The 22,940-nt window shown below is 33.6% G+C and overlaps 1 protein-coding gene across 2 annotated transcripts in view; it reads right to left on the reverse strand.

Annotated features, from left to right (window-relative positions):
• The window catches only part of LOC144976778 (importin-13-like), a 41,710-nt gene that overhangs the window by 14,087 nt on the left and 4,683 nt on the right, over nucleotides 1–22,940 (reverse strand). For both annotated transcript variants that reach the window (XM_078921209.1, XM_078921220.1), the window contains exons 2-18: nucleotides 22,200–22,301; nucleotides 21,121–21,240; nucleotides 20,664–20,722; nucleotides 18,179–18,287; nucleotides 17,689–17,787; nucleotides 16,119–16,172; nucleotides 14,339–14,411; nucleotides 11,977–12,107; nucleotides 9,770–9,855; nucleotides 8,693–8,777; nucleotides 7,554–7,682; nucleotides 7,214–7,294; nucleotides 6,826–6,964; nucleotides 5,780–5,829; nucleotides 4,823–4,924; nucleotides 3,940–4,087; nucleotides 2,396–2,577 (exon numbers count right to left, since the gene is read on the reverse strand). In XM_078921209.1, coding sequence (XP_078777335.1) covers nucleotides 2,396–2,577; nucleotides 3,940–4,087; nucleotides 4,823–4,924; nucleotides 5,780–5,829; nucleotides 6,826–6,964; nucleotides 7,214–7,294; nucleotides 7,554–7,682; nucleotides 8,693–8,777; nucleotides 9,770–9,855; nucleotides 11,977–12,107; nucleotides 14,339–14,411; nucleotides 16,119–16,172; nucleotides 17,689–17,787; nucleotides 18,179–18,287; nucleotides 20,664–20,722; nucleotides 21,121–21,240; nucleotides 22,200–22,238 — 1,686 coding nt within the window. In that variant the 5' untranslated portion in view covers nucleotides 22,239–22,301. The remainder of the gene's footprint in view (nucleotides 1–2,395; nucleotides 2,578–3,939; nucleotides 4,088–4,822; nucleotides 4,925–5,779; nucleotides 5,830–6,825; nucleotides 6,965–7,213; nucleotides 7,295–7,553; nucleotides 7,683–8,692; nucleotides 8,778–9,769; nucleotides 9,856–11,976; nucleotides 12,108–14,338; nucleotides 14,412–16,118; nucleotides 16,173–17,688; nucleotides 17,788–18,178; nucleotides 18,288–20,663; nucleotides 20,723–21,120; nucleotides 21,241–22,199; nucleotides 22,302–22,940) is intronic.

Raw genomic sequence — 22,940 nt, forward strand, 5'->3', positions numbered from 1 at the left:
TCAAACGATCACAATCACTGTGAAATTCCTTTTAAAAATGTCCCATCTCTACCAAATGATACAATAATTCAAAAAGGAACATTAAATCAAAGATGAAACCTTGTACATCAACACAACTTAAATCGGATCTATAAAAAAAAAAGTGGAGGTAAGTATATCCACATTAGTACCCAAACCAAGTCAAATCCCTATCTTTAACATTTTAAAAACATTTTTATCACCCTGTAAATAGTAGCTGTAGATTTGGCAAAAGGAAAGGCAAGGAAAGGAATGGCTAGGACCTACTAATTTGACATCAATCAATATCTGATGTGAACATAAAACTCATTTTTTTAAAAAATGCTATAAAAACAATATAAAAGATTGAACCTTAAAAAAAAAAAATCATACAGAGTTCATTACCAATGTGTGAGGCTGACAGGAAAAAACCCTACGGTTGCGGCAAGCTTGATTCGAGATATGAGCCAAAATAAAAAATAAGGTGTAATTTTATCAAATTTGAGATTTTTGCGAAATTAAGAATCGATTCATGATTGTAATCAAGCTTGAAAATAAAAGTAAACGTGTTTATTCTTTGATTGTAAGACGTGTCATTCTGATTAAATATAGCTAGATTTTTGCAGCTAAACTTCAATCTGTTTCGGATCTTACTATCTCCATGTTTACACACGCAACCCAATCATGTTACACACCAAATGAAAGGATTTTCACACAGCTTTCCATTCATTACCAATGCGCACGTGCACAACACACCACAAACAAGCTAGAGCATCTGCGGAGGTCGAGATTCCAGGAATTTAATTGTACCTTATTTTAGTTGCAACCTCTAATTTCTACTTTCGTCTCAACACTACCTACCTGAAAGTGTTTAAATCTTATTGAATATTAACTTTTTACACAGTTTACTGTATTCAATTCATATATTCAGTTATTATTCATTATTTATTACACAGGAAGATTTACGTCCCTAAGGACAAGAGTTTATTGAAGATTGCGACTGATAAAGTTACGGCCCACCTCAATGGACTCTGTTCATGCGGTCTGGAGAATGTTTTGTTTTGTTTTAAATGGTTTTACAGTGCTTGCAACACATTTAGGTCCTATCAGCGCCAGTAAAAAGGAAGAAAATTGGATAGCAAAAAGATTCTACATGTACAATTAAAAGGACGAGGAAAAAGTAAGACAAATGGAAGTGGTTCAAATAGGGAACAGATATTGATTCCAAGAGCACACTATCAGTGTACTTAGTGGTCACCTAAAAGTCTCACCCAGACACCAGCATAAGATTTCATAAAGAGGAATACACTCAAATGTTTACAAATCATATGTTAATATATAAAAATAACAGTACATAACAGAGAGATGATTTACAAGGGAAAAAATATAATCTCCAAAAACTATAACTATACATTTGACTGTTTCCCTCCCAGACTCCCAGCCAAGGACTCCGGCCAGGCTCAGGACAAAACTAAGTAATCTCATTCCAAGACAGACAGAAAGCAATTGGAAAACAGAAACAGTGGGATAGAAGACACACCAAGTACCTCCCTGCCCACTATGGGAGGTCGGAAAGTCTACCCAGCGGTCTGGCGAATCTTGCTCCAGATTTTCATCTCAGTCTATCACAATATAATGGAAATAATCTGTGTTTGTCTCTGAAATGTAAATCTTAATATTAAATAATGCTTCAAATACAATTTCAAACAATCTGTCACAACGAATTTTCGATACTCTGACCTTACTCAGTGCTGGTCTGTGTTCAATTGTTTTAGGTTACTTTTAATTATTATTATGGTATCTGGGTAAACATTGTATACCAGAGTTATTAGCTCATCATGTTGTGCATGAAATATCTTGAAAAACTAAAGAAATTAAAAATATTTTTCTTTTTTTGTCATATCTCCGCCCCGACAAGACAAGGAAAAATCGGAATGCTTGTATCTGAAATTTAAGCAAAAAATTACTTTGTTTTAAACAAAAAAATACTTTATTTTGCATATTTCATCTAGAGTGTCTATTCTATCTGATCATGTAAAAAAATACAGTATCTGTTGATGACAATCATGGTTTTCAATAAGACATAAAAGGAAGAAGTTTAAAATTTTCTCTATTTCAGTGTTTCTCATATTCATAACAACAAATTTTATTCAGAAAAAAAATCGTAACTTCGGTTCTTATCGACTTAGAAAGAAAATTTAAAGTGGCAAATGATCAGGTTGATGTGATCTACACCACTGTATACATAACTCAATTTATTAAATTTGGTCAACCTTCCCGGTTTTCTCAGCCAGCCACACATACATTTATATATTAAATAATACATGTGTACATCGACAAAATACTCGGTCTGAGTCTGTTTATTTGAAGAAGAATGAAAATATAAAAACAAACCAACCTGACAAGCCACAAGGATTTGGTGGGCATAAGGCTGTATATTCATCAAATTTTCCCTGGTGATGTCCTTGAGGGCCATTGTTGCTGCAGCGCCCACCTCTTGTTTACTTATTCCTTCTAGCACCAATGGCAAAACGTAGCTTAGAACTTCTGGGTGCCATTGTATCCACTCTGAAAATGATGCTGAGGGCAGAGATGCATATGAAATGGAATGAAAGACACCTGTATTTGGTGAATACTAAAAAAATAAAGTATTCTAAGAGCTTAAATTCAGAGTGAAATAAATGAGAAATTAAAGACAAAAGGCATCAAAAACGAGATATGCATTGTTGTCTTTTATACATTGAGATGAAAATCAAAGCTCATCAAATATGAATTAACCAGTAGATTTTTGACCAATCAAAACATGGAATTTGTGACACACCTTAACACGTACTCGGACAAACATAGTTGATTGTTTACAAATAATAACGTGAATGATATCAACCTCTATCTGATCATTGTCATTGTTTTTATACCGCCAAATGGATGACTTGTTATCACACGATTTTCTCTGTCATTTTATAAACGTTTAAATTTACAAATAGTTTCCTGTGTTGGTTCTATTGACCAAGCAGAGAACAGTGGGCATTTTAGCTAGACAAATGCCATTGATAGTAAAACCTGTGTAGTTCGCTATGTATACCAATCACTGCCATTGTTTACATCATGACGACTGTCCGAGAGGTATGGTTATCTATGTGTCTATTACAATCATATGATTGATAAAAATTGACAAACACAAACAACTGAGTCAAGCATCTCTCTCATCAATAAAGCAACATGTTATTGGAAGTGTTTGGAAGAAGACTGACACATATGAAACAACAATTGATATCTCAGTCAGCAACAATTTACAATCAACACTCATTTAATTTTGTTTCCATTTTCAAGATCTCCAATTTATGACACAATTCTGTGTTAATGATGTTTACAGGAGAAAGGAATTAGAAAGATGTTTTTAAGGGTTGTACAGAGCTTGCAACACATTTAGGTCATATCAGTACAAAGGAAGAAAATGGAATAGTAAAAAGTTCTAGAATTACAATTAAAGTACCCAAGAAAAAGGAAGACAAAGGGGAATAAGTTCAAATTGCAAACAGATATATATTCCAAGAGCATACTATCAGTGTACTTAGTTTGAGATCACCTAAATGTCATATCCTAACAAAAGCACAGGTCCCCACTGAGAGGACCACACTCAAATGTTTACAAATCATATTTATGTAAATAAATAATACAGAGCATCAGAGAGATGATTTACAAGACAAAAAAAATATCATCTCCCAAAACTCTATACATTTGACTGTTTCCCTCTTAGCCAGGGCCAGGACAAAACCAAGTAATCTCATTCCAAGACAAAGACAGAAAGCATGTTGGAATACAGACATAGAGGGATTGAAGACAGTAAGTGCCTCCCTGCCCACTATTGGAGGTTAGGAACCCCACCCAGGAAGCTGAATGGGCGCATCCCAAGAATAAGAAAGAAACAACAAATATACTCACCAATCATATTGAGGGTGGTGGAGATCTGTAGGGTGTTTGTAAATGGAATTTCTCTGAGGTAACTAAATAACTTTGGAACGTGGAGTTTTTCACTAGAGGGAACACTCTCCGAGATAGAGGAGAAAACAAAGAGAACTGCTTCTAGACCCTGTGGATGAATTGGTCAAAAGTTGAAATCAAATGTCCATTATGAAGGGAACGAGAAATGAAATTTTTAAAAAGGAAAAAAAAAAAAAAAAGCAGCAGTCAGAATGAGATGATTTCATTTCAGTGCTTCTTGAATATCATTTTTAAAAAGAGTGTGAATTAAAATGTTACATCTTCTTCTTGTTCTTCTTCAATTAAGGCCAAAGCTTCAGGCTGAAGATTGTATGGCCGTCTTTTCAGTAACAGGGATTTCAGAGGGAAGCAGGGAAAGATTTTTTGAAGTCATCAGTCGAAAGGGCTTGTTTACAGTGAATGGTAGGGAGTTCCAAAGTCAGATGGTGGAGGGGAAGAAATAGTAAAGACGATGGTTCATTCTTGAGTGGGGGATTTCAAAATCAAATGCCGAGTTTCTTGTTTTGTTGTTGTCCCGTTTCAGATCGCTAGTTGGGATTTTGAGTTTTCCGTTTCCATCTTTGAATAAACACATGATCGATGCCATCCAGTGGCCTGAAAATCAGCATCATGTGTCAATTTTTTTTAAACACAGTAATTTATCAGCACTGACAAATATTTATACTACTATCATTATTTAATAAGTATTATAGTGACCCCAGAATTTAAATATAACAGTGAAGATGATTTCAACCCTCTAAAGAGCAATTTAAAAAATGGTCAATAGTTATATATGAGATTGATTATAAAACTCGATATCTAAAAAAAAAAGTCTCCAACATACCTGCCAATAATTGGTATCCAGTTTACATTTCTCTATTTGGACACGTAAACATTCTACCATATTGGAAAGCAGATCCACACCTAGTATGGTGTAAATATACATCTGGAAAATGAAATGACGAATAGATGGATGGATAAATAATAAATTAATGTGTGTGCATATATATATATATATATATATATATATATATATATATATATATATATATTATATATATATATATATATATATATATATATATAATGCATATCATGACTATTCATGAAAGGCAAAAGATAAAATTTATCTCTCAGGATTGCATATTTCCACTTTTCTTTTCTACAGGCTGTCAGTACATCAGCTTATTTCATTTAAATCAAATCACTTTAAGACAACACTCAATTTTTTTATATTTTTAGCTTGAAAGCTTGCAGGGAATGTATTGACACTATTTCCTCTGTGAATTGGGACCATATGACAATTTAAGGTTAAGTGAGAGGAAATGGTGAAAATACATTCCCTTCCAGCTTTTGAGAGAGAATACAAATGATTTATTTCTTCTTTGACATTACATGGACAAGATCAAGATCAGTTTGGTTTGAATAGGCTCTCTATCATTGCTTGTCAGTGAGATCAATATTAACACATCACAGTGACAAAGAAACATTAAACCTAAATGAACGATGAAAGGAATTTCAGTTCTTGAATAAAGAGCATATTGTGTGATACTAACACACAAACACAACCCAGGGCCAGGACAAAACCAAGTAATTTCATCCCAAGACAAAGACAGAGAGCCTTTTGGAAAGAAGATAAAGGGAAACAGAACGCACAGTAATTGTCTCCCTGACCCACTATGGGAGGTCAGGAACCCCACTCAGTGGGCAGACATGTCTTATGCTTCTTAATTCATTTAATTCAATTGGTTAGGCATGAAAGAAGAACATTAACCTTAAGTAGAAAAATGAGACCACCTACCAATGTATCCCCAATATCTTGTCTGTAGCACCGGAACTGTTCTTTCTCCTCTGGAGTATTAGAAGAAAAATATTGAAAAAATTTGAATTTTGTTTAAAAACAAGCTAGTTCAAAACTTTAAATCATCTTCAGCAACATCATGTCTGTGACCCTTTGCACAAACCTGATAAACCACATTTTCTTGAATAATGAGTTACTATAATGAACATACTGTTCATAAGTCAAATTTTCTTCACAAAAATTTGCATAATACCGTATAAGAAAAAAAAACTTGTAATAATTCTTCTGACCACAACTTATATTCCAAACCTTGATTTCCTTGACATCTATGTTTGATTTTCTCAATTGTATCAAAAATCTGGATTGTCAGGTTCATCAGGTTCATCCTGGCACTGAGAGATTTAAGGTAAGTTTATATCAGGTTCACACGATTGGTCCACAAATCTGCATGTCGTCTAAGTGACTGAACGATTTAATGTCTCATTATGCGACAAAGTCATGCAATGTTGAGCACGGGCAGTGACTAAATAGATGGATGGCAACACTGCAAAAACTGGCCTCAGTTCCTCAGTGTTGAGTTTCTGAGTAAAGAACTTAATTATATTACCACACTTTAATCAGCTGTGAATGAGTACCTAGTAATAGGCAGTGACTGATTTTGTAACTGATACAAACAGGATGCTGAAAGGCAACTTGTGAGAAATGAACATTTGACTCTGCAAAGACCTGAATAAAAGAAGCAAATCGAACTATTTTGTGCAAGACAAAACCATGAAAATGCACAACATAAATGCATATCTTTAATCTATCTTAATACTCAATCTTTTTCTTTTTTCCGCCGAAAACAATTCCCAGGTCTTTAGATATTCTTATATTTACAGAACATTGTCAAAGTATCTAAAATGTCATTGGGAGGATGATGATCATGATGATCCGAGTCAAATGGCTTAACCACTGTACTAACCCTTGTTGCTACTTCGTCTTAACAAAAGAAATTGACTTCACAAGTATTCTTACTCTTACCGTTATCAATAAAAAATACTCACCAAGGGACCAGGAGTTGTAGTCTGCGTCAGATGGCATTTGTGCTTTGACAAGCAACACATTGATAAGGGAGAAAAAGACAGGTTTGAAGACCTCCATCAAAGGATTGACATCCTCCTCTGATACAATGCCAAGCTCATCCTGATAGAGAATACAGTTTCTGTCCTTAATATTTATATCATTGATTTATTCAGGTTCTTGTATATTAATGGAAAAAAAAAACAGTTTTCAAACTTTGTGTGATATCTGAATTTTACAATTCCAGAATTCTAAATTAAAGGCAATAAATCACTCATCATAATCAAGACACACACACACACACACACACACACACACACACACACACACACACACACACACACACACACTTATGTAAAACATGTAGGCTACCTGAAGTAAATACCAAAAGGTGAATGTTTGGTCACTGCAGCTTTCGTCCACAGGAAAATGCCCTGGCATGGCAGAACATGTCTGGTGAAAAAAAAAACAATACATATCTTTACACTTGCTGATTAAAGAGATGTGCAAAGCATTGATACAGCTATTTTGGCAAAAAATGTGTTTTCATGATTCTAACAATATTAGTGTTCTAATAAAATCTATTGGTCACTCTTGAAACCAAAGGACTAGATACCCACCAATGTATAGCAATATATATTATATAATAGTTCATGAGAAAGCACAAATCAACAACGGTAAATACAAAAAGGTGAAGAAATAAACAGCTTACCAGAATCATCTGTAAAAGAGACATTGTGTTTTGCTTGACTTCTTCTGGTCCAAGTACTGATTCAACAATCAACTTTGTGTGATTTTCACACAGAGCCACCACAACACGACAAATTCCTTCACATACTTCCTGTATGGAAAAATGAAGATATATATAATATAATATAATATAATATAATATAATATAATATAATATAATATAACTATTATATATATATATATATATATATATATATATATATATATATATATATATATATATATATATATATATATATATATATATATATATATATATATATAAATCATGGGCCTCAAATCAGGATTTTCATAGAGTAGGAACATTTCACTGCTTCTGCAGAAAGTGAATTTTATAATAATAACGTGGAGCAATATTGAAATGATTGGGTGCCAACTTTTAGAAGTATCTCAAGTTTTACTAATTCAAATGTGTCATCACTTGATCTCAAAGTTCTTGTTGGATAACATATGTTTAAAAGACAGTGAATATACAGCGGGGACCCGTTGTGCAAAGATTTATAAATCACGCTAGCAATTTTTATAAATGATTCTCTTCCCCACTAACAGCTGATAAAGCTCTCGAGGGAGGCAAGTTATTGGGGAAAAATTTTGATTGTTTTAAAACATACCTAGCTGCATTATTCTGTACAACTTGAAGGCTATTTGGCTATCTTTTTTTTGTTTTTGTTGATGACATTTTGACATTTGATCTCTGAATAGATCATTCTTTTCTCTTTAATATAATACATTAACATAGCAATGATCATGTTATATTTGAACTATTGTATTGAAATTTGATATACCTTTTATGTAGAATATGACAAAGAGGGTTTGGGGAAGGGGGGGCAGGACTTCTTTGCACAGAAAAGAAGAGATATTCAGCCACTCATTTTTAAAATTTCCTTTGAGTCTTTGCAAATGAAGAATCTACACTCATTTTGTTTATTTAACAAAAGCTTACAAATTTAACTCAAAATCAAGACTCCAGATTCCACTTAAGAGTTTGGGTCATAGTGACAGGACACCAGGTCAAGGCAGTGGAGCACACATCAATTTTACAGCTCTAGCTATTTTTAAAGAGAAACGAGTAATAATGACACAAAAGGGTGTTACAGATACCTTCTCTTCATCCATCAGCGCTTGGGATAACATTTCCTGTAGGGCGAGCACTTGAGACAGGTTTCGTTGTATTGTTACAGGGAATCTGTGACAAGCAAGTATCGATTAATGTCGCCTTTGTTGGTAATATGGGTAAAAGCACAAGCAATAAATATCCCAATATGAAAAAATCTAATCATTGTTATCAAACATGTGGATCAGCCACAAAAGAATATAAACTAATAAGAATTACAGAATTGCTAAAACAAATTAGTTCCAGATTCCATAATTGTGATCCATGGGTATCTGGCCAGGGCCAGGACCAAACCAAGTAATCTCATTCCAAGACAAAGACAGAAAGCAAGTTGGAAAACATCTATACGGGGATAGAAGACACAGTAAGTACCTTCCCGTCCACTATGGGAGATCAGGAACCCCACCCAGTATCTAGCCCATACATAGGCTCTAAGGGCTTTACAACTAAACTCAAGCATGCGCAAATGCAGATAAACACACACCCACACACACACTAAGGAAGTACCGTTTACAAACAAAAACTTTAACTATATTATATAAATCGATCCCTAAAATAAATAGTTTTAATTTAGATTCTAAAACATCTAAACTGTATGATTCCCTCAGCTCTTGTGTGACAGCATTCCAAGTTTATGGCCCAAAACAAGAGAATGCTCTCTCACCAAGTTTTGTATTTGTATTCGATACAAGTAGAAGAGAGGAATCAGACGAGGATCTCGACATTCTTGGCTATCTGTAACCATAGAGTAACTCATATGTAGGCTAGGTTTGATCCTTCGAGGCAGCGATAAACAAGGGCTGCAGCTTTGAATTTAATTCTATTAACTACTGTTAACCATTGCAGCTATTTCAAAAGGGGGAGGGTACTTTCTCTTTTTCGTTTAAAAATAAATCAGTCAAGCTGCATGGGAAGAGGAGGGGAGGAAAGTAATTATAATGATAATCATGCATAAGGCACTACGACAGTGACAGTACAAAATTTTAATGAGTTATTTAAAATAAAAGACATAAAAAGATGATGTATACAGCAAATAATGACTGGACATTATAAAAACTACTTACTTGTAAGCCTCAGGGTGGGCAAACACACTGACTAAAGCATCACAGGCAATGTCGAACAATTGGGGATTGCGTAAAGATAGGAACACCTGAAGGAAATTATTACAATCTATATTATAATACAATAAAAAGAAAAGGTAAATAAAAACTACACATAACCAATTTCCATCCATAAGAAAAAACCCCAAAACAAACCATCTCTTATGCTGCTCTTATGCTATTGACAATTCTGTGGCATATTTGTACATTAATGTGTCAGACTTGCCACGACCTAAGGCGAGTCACCGACTTCAACCCCTGTCTAGGCAGTTTGGCTATAAGTGTATTTTCCTATATTCTACCAAAGATGCATAAAATTAAAACGCATCCTCCACTATCATTTTTTTTTATTTCTATAAAAAATGTACAAATTCTACCCACAAAAGTAAATAAACAAAGCGTGTTGAGGATGGTGAATAATAATAATAATAATAATAATAATAATAATAATATAATAATCATAATAATCATAATCAATAATAATAATAATAATAATAATAATAATAATAATAATCATAATAATAAAATTTTAAAAAATAATAGTCATCATAATAAAAATAATAATAAAATAAAAATATTATTTAAAAAAAAAAAAGTAATTAGAAAAATGAAAACCATATGATGGAACAAAAAATTCCTTTTATTCACGGAGAAAATCTTCTTTAGGTTCCAAAGAAAGCTGCATTGAAGTGCAACAAAATGAGCAATGGGGGCAAGGATGTTGTATACGAGGCTCTAACAATGGTCTTCTATGAGTAAATGCCTTATAACATCCAATCCCACATTAAAAATTACATTTACAGTAAAAACAGGTTAAACCGAAATTCAAAGGACTTGGTATTCTATTTCGGTTTAGACACAGGGTGGGGTGTTCCAATTCGGAACCCCTTCCCAATTCACCTTTTATTTAAACGTCTAATTTTAATAAGAATTATGATATTGAGCTGTGTTCCGATTAAACACATCCAGAAATTAATACATGATATATTTAAGCCAATTTCAAAGCTTGTCAGTGTTATTCAATTAAATTGCTGTTAAAATCCTAGTCTCACTTGGAAGATCGGGTACGAGCTTCTGCCGTAGTTTTTTCACGAATTTGAGGTATCTTACAGTCAAAGTAGCAAAATAAAGCAACAATATTTGCAATATACATTCATACAATTGAAAAGGAATTTTTACATTTTGTTTTGAAATTTTTGATGTGGAACATCATCTGGAATCAATAAGGCAGTATTTCTAGGTATTTATTCTATAAATCATTGATTAAAATAAATCTTGAAAACGTTTGCCACCAAACCACTCAGTTGTTCCAATCCGGACACCCAGCTGTATTAAATCAGACCCCTGGCTAAAGTTTATATTCCTTCTCTCCCCTAAAAAAATCAATTTCATTGAACAAATTCAATCCCATGTAAAATATAATTTTTATGCTGCTTCAGACTGCTGCAAGTTTTCTTCTTCTTTTCCATTCAAATAAAATGAGAAATTCATCAGCTTATGTTATGATTAACCCACCAACAACATAAACTAGTCCTAGTTGAAAGACATATGAGGAAAGTATTTGAAGAAATCATTTTTTAAAAAATTACTTTTTTAAGATTAAAAAAACAAAACTACAAATGATATATTAAGAAACAATCACAACTGTTACTGCCAGTATGGAGTGGCAAAGGGTAGGGAGGCAAAGTGGAGAGTATATTGGGAAATGGTTGGGAGAGGGGTGAGTAGGGGAGTAGAGAGGCAGATGAAGACGAATAAGGAGTTGTATGTACAGGGGCGGAGGTGGGTTGGTGGAGAAGTGGAGAGGCTGTGGTTTCAACCGCAGGTGTGTGACGGGCAAGTGCCTAGTCTCTAGTGTGCTATCATGAGGATGGATGAATAAATAAATTGAACTCACTAGGTAACAGCTCTTTGTAAGAGTTACAGACGACATGGGAATTTTGTTTGGTTATCAGCAAATTTTTTCTTTGGTTATTTCGGCAATCTCTTTTAGATTTAAAGATAGTTTGATGGTAGTGGCTTTCGGTTTACCGATAGTTGATTAATAAAAACGAAGTGGACAATCTTTAAATTTCATTTCAGTTTAGCGATCTTTTCGATTAATCCGGTTTTTACTTATATACATGAATGTGAAATGTTGACAGCTTAAAATCTGTAAGGATCCTTCCTACCTGTTGCATGATAGGTTCTGCTGCGTCCATAGCTAAACCAAATTCAACCCATCTGGAGAAAGCCTTGAGAGACAGCTGATAAACCTCTAGAGGAGAATCCTCCGTCAGGAGTGACTGGAGCAAGGGCACAACTGAAAAAAGATTTTAAGTTATAGCTTTCTGGTTAAATTTTCAAAAGCCACACATACTTTGTGTGATAAATATTAAGCAATATATGGAGTAGCTAACATAAGGCAAGTCACCGACTTCAATCCCCGTCTAGGCTATTTGACTATAAGGGTATTCTTGATATTAATAATTTTTTTTAATTAATATTTTTTCTAATAGTATGTGTCCAGTATTTATTCAATGCTTGAGAAATCCAAACACAAATTTGCTTTTTCACATAAATATTACTTTTGCCATCTCCAAAGAAATTTGCGATCAATCCTCATTCTCATACATTGAATTGTATATTGCTTTTTCAAATGCAAATTTTAATAAACAATTTTGTGACAGCTTACATTTCAAAATCATGTTTGAGAAATATAAACAACCAAACTTTACTCCATAAAATTTGACTTAAAAAAATAATTAAGTTTAAAACAGATATGATTTCAAAGCATTTCTAACAGTTTCAGGTCATATCAGCTCCCAAAATTATTTTTCGGAAAAAGGAAAAATTATGAGAATGTTGAAAGATTATTAAGCCCCTTGGTTGAATGTTTCTGGCCTCAAGTGTAGCCAAAGTAAACTTGTTCTTAATTTATTTGGCTTTGCATGTAAAACAATCTGGCAGACTAAGCTACCCCTTGGAAGCAATAATATTGTCATGACTATATGACCTTTCGACAACAAAGTGACATTACTATTTTCGGATTCAGTGATGATAATGGCAATTTGTCAAAGAAGAGGAAAATATATCAGTCCATCAGTCCCACTCAAACCAATTCATAACATTAATTATCATAGTTTCGTATATTATATTACTACTTCTAGTGTACATCTATACTCTACAGCAGAGATACAACTTACTTTATGTAAATTTTTAATGAATTGTCCTTTCCTTAAAATGATTTTTTAAAAATACCTTCTATTCAAGAGATTTAAAATTAACTTTTCGCCAAAAGGCCTGGAAGTATTTGTTTTTACTTATTTTATCTTTTTTACTGTAACCCAGTGGTTACGGACCTTACAAATAAGACAGTGTCTAATATTCCTAAAATTAAGAAAAATTCGTAAGATTCGGCATGTATGTATCGGGAATAATATTGTTTTATTATTACACTCTTCAGTCTTCAGGATGTCAGCTTTAGGTCAATAAAAAATAAGGGCATTATGTCACTATGATATGAATATTTATTTGAGTGAATGACTATCTTTCAGCTCCATATTTTCACACAAGATTTAGAAAAAGCCCTATTCTCTTACAAACCATTTCCACATTGTGAAATTAATTTCACTTTATTAGCTTAGACTTTGGAGTTTGATTAACCAGATACAGACCGAGTTGAGATAAGACAATTACAAAACAATTGTCATATTTGTTTTCAAGTTTTATATTGAACGTATCTTTATGTCCCTTCTAATGAGCAATTGAAGAAAAAAAACCTTATTAAAATAATTCCCTTGGTCCACCTTCCAATCTTAGACCACCTACTCTGTGTCAAATGTAATTCATTGAATGTGTTGCCAAAAAATAAAATTCAGAGATGACTCAGAGCCATATAGTACCATACTTGTAACCATCCAATTTCTCATTTCACGACTGCTTTGTTATCCTACCTGCAATGTTTCGAAAAAAGGACATTTTTTTGTACAAAAATATTCCGAAATAAAGAAAAGCTTGCAATTTGACTTAATTTATTGGTTTGATATAAGTATAGTATTGTACCGTAATAAGTCATTTCTCAACTACCAAATGTGTAAAGCTACAAAACTATCAGTGATTGGCTGAAAAATTTAAGCAGTGTTTTCTATCTTAAAATGTCTTTTATCGACGTGAAAGCTCAAATAAAACTAAAAAGGCTGAAGTTATGCAAATAAGTAGCCGTCTTTTTCTGGAGAGATTTTAAAAATAAGAAAATATTGCTGAGAAAAAAAATATATGAAAGATGAAAACAAAAGAAGGTTGATTAAATGCGTTTATAGTCTTTCATGGTATGAGAAACAATACAGAACAGAGCTGTTATTATTCAAGTCATCAGGGACATCCATTATCAATGTATTTCCTGTCTTTAAAAAAATACAAAGAGGAGGCAGGAGAAAATCATATACAAATTCAAGGGAGTCGTAAGAAGATAGAAAAATGGTATTTTCCCCATCTTACAACGGGAACTAAAGACAGGACAATTGTGGGTCTGGGAGAAGATGTCCACATTACCGTGATTGAGTTCTTTGGACAGCTCGTGCCGTAAAACAATTCTCCTCTGCCTTGCAAGACTGGTACTGAAAAACTAGACAGGCAGCACCGGGGTGGGTGACGATTGGGTGAAGGGGGTGGTGGATGTGGAAGGGGAGGAAAAAGAAAAAGGACATGACAACAAAAGAGAGCGACTAACATCTACATACTTCTAATAATAGATCTCAATTAATGGAATATGATAAATACAAATACAGATACACACTGTATAACATTGATGTCATCGCTGTGGTGTGTAACTAAGAGGGTCAAATAAAAATCAAACTGAAGTTACATTATTGTAATGAGACAAAACTAGCTATTGCTATGGAGAGCATAGGATGATGATTACAGAAATTAAACAAAGGAAAGAAAATAAGTAAAAGAAATAAAAATGGGCGAAATTGTGGGCATTGAAAATGCAATGTTCAACAGAGATTGGGTGATGACTACCCCCTCTTAAAAATGTCACTTTCAACTGATCTTTGGATATTAGTAATTTTGGATATGACTATTCAATAAGAAGTGGCCATCTCAAGCATCTATTCAATAAGAATGACACCAATGATATACTTATATGCCTATTGGTATCAAAACAAATATGATGATGATAATAATAGTAAGGATAATAATAATAATAGTCGTAGTAATAATAATAATAATAATAATAATAATAATAATAATAATAAACCGACAATAACTGTAAACACTCTTTAAAATAATAGCAAAATGACTGGTGGAAAATCTACAGGTGTTTGTATATAACATCACAAACTGAAATAATAAAATTTGAAACAAAAAATAATGGAATTTAAGAAATCTAGCTTGTAATAAAAAACACCCACACCCATTCTCACGCACACAAACATACATGCACGCACACACACACACACACACATGAAAAAAACCCAATAAAATGAATAAGAGTAAAATAAATATTATATAGTAAATATCTGCAGCTCACACTTATTAAATGTCTTGACTAAAATTAGAAAAGCAACAAAACTCATATACAAAGAACTCTAGGAACTAATGTGATATTAAATACATTATTTTATCCTTTGGAATGGTAATGGTTGGATACACATGCAAAGATGATAAAGACTTCACAAACTAATCAGAGAGAAACGACCAACGATAATGCATTCTTTACAGAGACAACTTATTCATTCTTCGAAATATTTTCCAATTTGAAATATGGAAGGGAGGGAGAAAGAACTTTCAAAGTAGAAAATTATGACTTTCATGGAAAACAAAACTTGATATGAAAATCCTCTCTGTGAGCCTTGCTGTCAAATTTTTATTATGGCACCACAAATCAACAAATGGTAACTGACCAAAATATTTGAAATGAGCTGTTGCAGAAGAAGAAAAAAATGGGTTGGAGTTGTCACTAAGTAATTTTTTTAAAAAAGTTCTAAAACCAATTTTTAAAAACTAATTAACATGAACTGAAGGTTTTGAAGATACCCCTCCTCCTCCCCCCCCCCCCCCCCCCCAAAAAAAAAAAAAAAAAACCCCATTCAAATTAAATTCCAAATCTTGACCCCATTAGCAGAATTAATATTAAAGCGAGATAAATTTGGACATATATCACAACTATGGCACAGAGTAGCATGTACAAAGCAGACTTTAGAGGTATCTAGACAGATGAAATCACAAATAGATAGACAAATGTACAAATCGACTTCTAAATTCAGTAAATAAACATAAGGATGGCAGCAGTAAATTGACAATTTAATTTTTATTTTTTAACGCTTACCTCTTCGGGAAGGACTGTGAGGACTTCTAGTAAGACTTGGCATCTTTTTACCGTCTGCAAAGAGAATAAAATTCAGGAAAATTCTTAATTACAGTGATGATAAAAGTAATTTGTCAAAAAGGAGGTAAATTTCTCTATCTATCCATCAAACAAGTAAAATGTAAAAATAATAGAGACACTGTAATGTAAAAATAATAGAAACACTGTTTTAAATTATGTAATATATTACTACTACTAGTGTAAATCCATTCTAATCACTAGACATAAATATATTTTTTGTAAACATTTAATGAATTGCCCTATTCACAAAAAAAAAAAGAGAGAGAGAGAGAGAGAGAGAGAGAGAGAGAGAGAGAGAGAGAGAGAGAGAGAGAGAGAGAGAGAGAGAGAGAGAGAGAGAGAGAGAGAGAGAGAGAGAGAGAGAGAGAGAGAGAGAGAGAGAGAGAGAGAGAGAGAGAGAGAGAGAGAGAGAGAGAGAGAGAGAGAGAGAGAGAGAGAGAGAGAGAGAGAGAGAGAGAGAGAGAGAGAGAGAGAGAGAGAGAGAGAGAGAGAGAGAGAGAGAGAGAGAGAGAGGAGAGAGAGAAGAGAGAGAGAGAGAGAGAGAGAGAGAGAGAGAGAGAGAGAGAGAGAGAGAGAGAGAGAGAGAGAGAGAGAGAGAGAGAGAGAGAGAGAGAGAAGAGAGAGAGAAAAGAGAGAGAGAGAGAGAGAGAGAGAGAGAGAGAGAGAGAGAGAGAGAGAGAGAGAGAGAGAACAACAATGCAGACCTGCCAAACTGAAAACTTCAAATTTAGTCATTTTTATGTCAATTTTTAGTAGTTTGACAAGGAAAAACATCATCATGACTGGGTGACGAAACCTGGATTCAAATGTATGACACTGAAACACAGCGTCAATCTAGAGTGTGGCTCTTTCCTGGTGAGACTCCACCTCTGAAGGTGAAGAAATCTCACAATGTTGGAAAGCAAATGGTGGCTAGCTTTTTCAGTTTAAAAGATTATATCATCACAGAACCACTCCAAGACAGACAAATAGTCATCTCAGATTGGTATGTTAACAACTGCATACCGACAGTTTTAGAAAAGTGGAGAAAACGGTGTCCAAAGACAGGCTCAAGGGGGGATGCTACGGCATCATGGCAATGCCAGTGCTCACACAGTCATTGCATCAGTGCAGTTCTTGACTGAAAACGTTCAAATCCTAACCCAATCTTCATATTCTCCCAACCTGGCCCCCTGTGACTTCTTTTTGTTCCCATTTGTCAAGGAAAAACTCAGTGGGGTTAAATTTAAGACTCCTGAAGATGCCGTAAGGGCATTTGAAGATGAAATTTCAGCCACACCACTGGAAATGTGGCAAAACTGCATCGATTCTTGGCTTAAGAGAGTGAAATTTTGAGAGTACCTTGAGAAGCTGTTAAAATTTGATGGTAATGCCATTATTCCTTATACCCGATTCCGGAAACTTATATAGTGACCCTTGTAAATGTTAAGTTAACCAAAGAACAAAATAAAAAAAACAACAAAAATGCTACTACTCAGGCATGGAAAGAATTACACAATTATTTACTCACAGGTAGGGATGCGAATCCCTCTTGTTGGAATGTTGATATGAGATTCTGGACTGCACTTGGCCACTTCTCTGGAAGCAGCTGTAGTATTAAAGCTGAAAGCTAGAGAATATGAAAGGAACAAAGATGTACCATCTGGTCTTAGCAAATGGGACAAATATCAATAATGATGATGATGAAAAAAAAAAACAAAATGTAAAAAAATAAAAACAAATGAAATAAAATACCAAAATAAAAAAAGCAAATTAAAAAAAAAAAATACAAGACAAAACAAACAAGAAACAAAACAAATTAAATTCTAATTCTATGTGCTATCAACATTTTGACAAATTAATGAATTTCTGTGGAGAATCCAATGGAATGTAGGAACAGCAAAAACATTTTAGTTTCAGTATCTCTATTGGGAAATGAGGCTGTAGTTTCAAAACCAATTGATTTGACTTAATCTAGTTGTAAATGATTGAGATTTAAAAGGATTTCATTGAGTACTTACCCCAACGCATAACCTGGTTAAGATTATCCTGGGACCAGAGGCAAATCTTATTATTGTTTCCAAAAGTTTGGATTTCAGCGACTCGTGCTGCTCAGTGGGAATTTCATGCCTAAAATAAATTGAAAACAAAATAAAGTGTTTTCCTTTAGTAATCGATAAGACCCTACTCACAAAAAAAAAAACAAATTTAAAATTTTTAAAAAATATAAATAAATATTAAAAAAAAAAAATAAAGAGAGAGAGATACATACATGTATAGAAAGAGAGACTAAGAGAGAGCGATACATATATATAGAGAGAGAGACTAAGAGAGAGAGAGAGACTAAGAGAGAGAGAGAGAGAGAGAGAGAGAGAGAGAGAAAGAGAGAGAGAGAAAGAGAGAGAGAGAAAGAGAGAGAGAGAGAGAGAGAGAGAAGAGAGAGAGAGAGAGGAGAGAGAGAGAGAGAGAGAGAGAGAGAGAGAGAGAGAGAGAAAGAGAGAGAGAGAGAAAGAGGATTATGTTTCTCTTGACAATTTCAAGAAGAAATTTTCTTCTTCTTAAGGCAGATCCTTGTTGGGTGTAGTCTCCCAAACAGTCTGATAGAATTCTTTTCTGGTTTTCAACTGTAACGTGCATTGTGCATCTGTGGTTGCTTTCATCAAACAGTCCACCAAGTCTTGAGACCACCTTCTCTTGTCTTGCCCTCACAGACGCCCTCATTGCAAGGCTTTTCAGTTGAAATGTGTTTTTTGATGTGGCTTATGTTTTTTGTTTTTTTAAAGGGTTTTACTGCGCTTGCAAGACATTAAGGTCATATCAGCACCAGTAAAAAGGAAGGAAATGGGATAGTAAAAAGTTTTAGAATTACGATTAAAGCATACAAGAAAAGGTAAGACAAAGGGGAATTGGTTCAAATAGGAAACAGATGTAGATTCCAAGAGCACACGATCAAAGTACTTAGTTTGAATCACCTAAAAGTCTCACCCAGACACCAACACAAGATCCCACTAAGAGGAATACACTCAAATGTTTACAAATCATATGTGAAAATAAAAAAATAAAAAATAAAGGTACATAACAGAGAGATGATTTACAAGGAAAAAGACACCATCTCCCAAAACTATAACTATACATTCGACTGTTTCCCTCCCAGCCAAGGACTCTGGTCAGAGTCAGGATGAAACCAAGTAATCTCATTCCAGGACAAAGACAGAAAACAATTGAAAAACAGATACAGGGGAATAGAAGACACAGCAAGTACCTCCCTACCCACTATGGGAGGTCAGGAACCAGCATGACAGCTTCAATTTCTTGATGGTTACATAAGCTGGTAGTCTTTGGGGCCTATTCTCTCCCGAGATGCAGATGTTCGATGTCTTGGTTGTCCACAGGATTCTTAGGACCCTTCTATAACACATCATCTCAAATACATCTATCCCATTTTCATTTGCCTTTGTTACTGTCAATGATTATTTAAAGTTTATTATAAAATGTAAATGAGACCAACAATTGAAAAGTTGGCTTTTTGTTTTAATTGCTGATTAGTCTAGACAGATTGTGTCAGGCTACATGAAAATTAAAATTCATAAAATACACTGTATTCTATTTATATTATTATTTTTCATAAATGTAATTTATATTCTATTCTAACAACACAACATATTACAAGAAATGTAAGGTCAATACTTTAACCACTTGAATGCGGGCGGTGTGAACGAGATAGTCCACAGTAAGCTGAGTGCGATGTAAATTCATCCTCTGTCTTAGGTCATTTTTCTTTTCAGTTGTTTACCACTTAACAACTGGCAACTCTGTCATTTACAAAATGGCTGCCTTGACTATTCAAGACATTTGAAGCAAAATTCAGCAAAACGAATGGTTTTGTAGATGAAATTAGCCGATAAAATGTTATGAATCAGGAGGATTTTTCCTTTAAGAAATCACAGCCTAATATTGAAAAAAATCAACCATTTAAAACATTTTCTTTCAATTTTTATATTTGATTTATAGGCGATTTTATCTCTAATCATCAAGATGTGATTTCCTCATTAATAAATAAGATTAGGTGTGCCACTTTGGTTTGTTTGAAGTCAAACAAATGTTTTTTTGTTTTTTTTAACATTATGGTCTCCCAACAATTCGTGCACATATAATATCCCATAATATTATGAATTTGCACAATCTATTCAAAAATTCTTAAAATTTAACTTCCTCTTTTTCCAAATATGTCTAGGTCTAAGGCACTCTGCATGATAATTTTGAAAATAGAGCAAAATAAAAAATTGTATGTGTCAGCTAGACTTTGCACAATTTCATGTCCCTATTCTGATGTACTTAAAATTTTTAACGCAGCACTCAAGTGGTTAAATTTCATAAGAACCGAACCTTATCTTGTTAATACAGATAAAGATCTCAATTCTTATAATGTATAGTAAACAATTATACCTTTAATAAGTGCTTTCTTCGTTTACTAAGTTAAAGCCAAAAGAGACCAAAAAAACTCACCAGAATCGAACTATTTTCACATGCAAACAACTGGCACCATAGTACTGTACTTCAATTCCCTGTTCAAAATGAAAAATTAACACTTTAATTCATTAATAAATTATTCCTCAAACTTAAAAATTGCTCTCATCCTCCTCCTACCTCTCCTCCTCCTCCTCCCCCCCCCCCCCCACCCCCCCCTAAGAAATATCCATTATCACATTCTATGGCTGGGTGTTAATATAATGTGGTTAACTTTAAGGCTTATCAAGTGCTAAATACAACAAAAATTTCACAATTTTTTATTATTTTTTTTCAAGTTGTACCAAATCTGAATGCAGAAAAGAAAAAGAAAATCCAAATTTGATACTATTTTGTGAATAAATTAAATCATAAGACAAAAAAACCCCTAACCCCCCATTAAAATAAAAAGAAATGTCATCTTTAAATTCAATAAGTCAAAATCTACCATACCAACCTTGTCTTCACCCATCAACTCCCAACAAAAGGTCCAGGCAGCTGGTGATATCTGAGCACCTGTCAACCAGAAATGGACCTCACTCTGTAGACTTGGATTCAAGTAGAACTGCTTCACAGCCTTAATCATGAAGGTAAAGCAGAAAAATGAATGTTAAAATGAACAATAACAACAACAAATTAAATAATGTGAAAAAATTGCGTTTGATGTCCTTTTTAGTTACAAAGTTAAGCACTGTTCAGTTTGGTCAACCCTGATCCTGTATAGTGTCCTTGTTTTGTTTCTGTTTTTTATTTTTTTTAAAGGAGTTTTACAGCACTTCGAGACTATCATAAATTTCAGCGTTAGTAAAAAGGAAGATTATAGACTGAAATGTTTGCAAACTACAATATAATTAAAACCTAATAATTAAAAAGTACATAACAGAGAGGTGATTTAAATGTGGAAAAATGTCATCTCTCAAAAAAAATGTACTATACAATTGACAGTCTCCCTCCCCAGCTATGGACCAGGGGAAGAAAACGAGCAATTTCAACCCAGAATAAAAACAGAGGAATAAGGAAAGTGAAAACAGATAGAGGGGATAGAAGACACAGCTAATGACCTCGTTGCCCACTGTGGGAGGTCAGAAGACCCTACCCAGGTAGTGTTCTTGGATTAGACACTTTACACACATTACCTCACTTGATAACCTCAAGTGATTATGAGTTCCTGATTGGAGGCAGTTAGGCAGCGGCAAATACTGGAAGAGTGTTATGGCACGAAAATGATATCTAACAGGTGACATACAATATAATAAATGGAAATTGGCTCTATATAGCCTGCTATGGGAATAAATGGAAGCATTGTGAATAACATTTCCATGGTTTCATCATGCACTTTAAAAATTTGAATGTAAATTTTAAGAACTGATTTAATTCATATACTTTTCTAGTCTAATCAGATATGAAATTTTGAAAAAAACATTCAAGAGCAAAATAGTTAACTTACTACTTAATATATTTGTCACAATTGAAAACATAACTTTTATTTCAGGACATTTTGTAACCTTTATTAAAATATCAAATTGAGAGACAAACCTGCTCTACATGATCTGAGGTGTATTCCACTGTCGCCATTCTAGGAAAAATGTTGATCTAATGTCTCACCTAGAACTAGTACACCACCTGCATTGAAGATACCTGAAAAAAATAAAAACTAATAAATCTGTTTGGTGTGCAAGAAGAATGAATAATTTTAAAAGTAAAGTAGCTTATCTTGCAGATACAATAAGTAACATTTTCATAACTCTTCATAACAATCACATGTAATCACTGACAAAGTTTTTCAATAATCTTCAAACCCTTTTTATACCAACAATTATCAAAGGCTTTTATTTTTCTGGGCCGAGAAAGTTAAACACTCATTACTCTCATTTGTTGTTTGCAAATGTAGATGTCTGATAAGACAAATGAAAAAAACAAAACAAAAAAAATAAAAAATAAAAAACAAAGACCAACAGTCACATACACACACACACACAACAAACAAATATGGGTTTTTGTATGGTGCAATCCCATTTAATGTGATCAAAGTGCTTTAAAAGGGATCCCAAGCCAACCACAACATTTAACATTTAGGACATGACAGGAAGCCTTCACTTCAAGACACAATTACAATTTTTTTCCAAAAAGGCAACGCTGCTTTAACGGCCAAGTAACCTTTTCCGATCTTCTTCTTCTTCATTGTTAGTCTGTAACTCTTAACTTCAACATTTTGAAGATTCCACTTTTTTTTTCTCTCTGATACGTGTTTCTGAGCTTGATTATTTATTTATTCAT

The sequence above is a fragment of the Berghia stephanieae genome, chromosome 1 (genome assembly GCF_034508935.2).
Source record: "Berghia stephanieae isolate SIO BIC M18660-M18661 chromosome 1, UCSD_Bste_1.3, whole genome shotgun sequence".
NCBI lineage: Eukaryota > Metazoa > Mollusca > Gastropoda > Nudibranchia > Aeolidiidae > Berghia > Berghia stephanieae.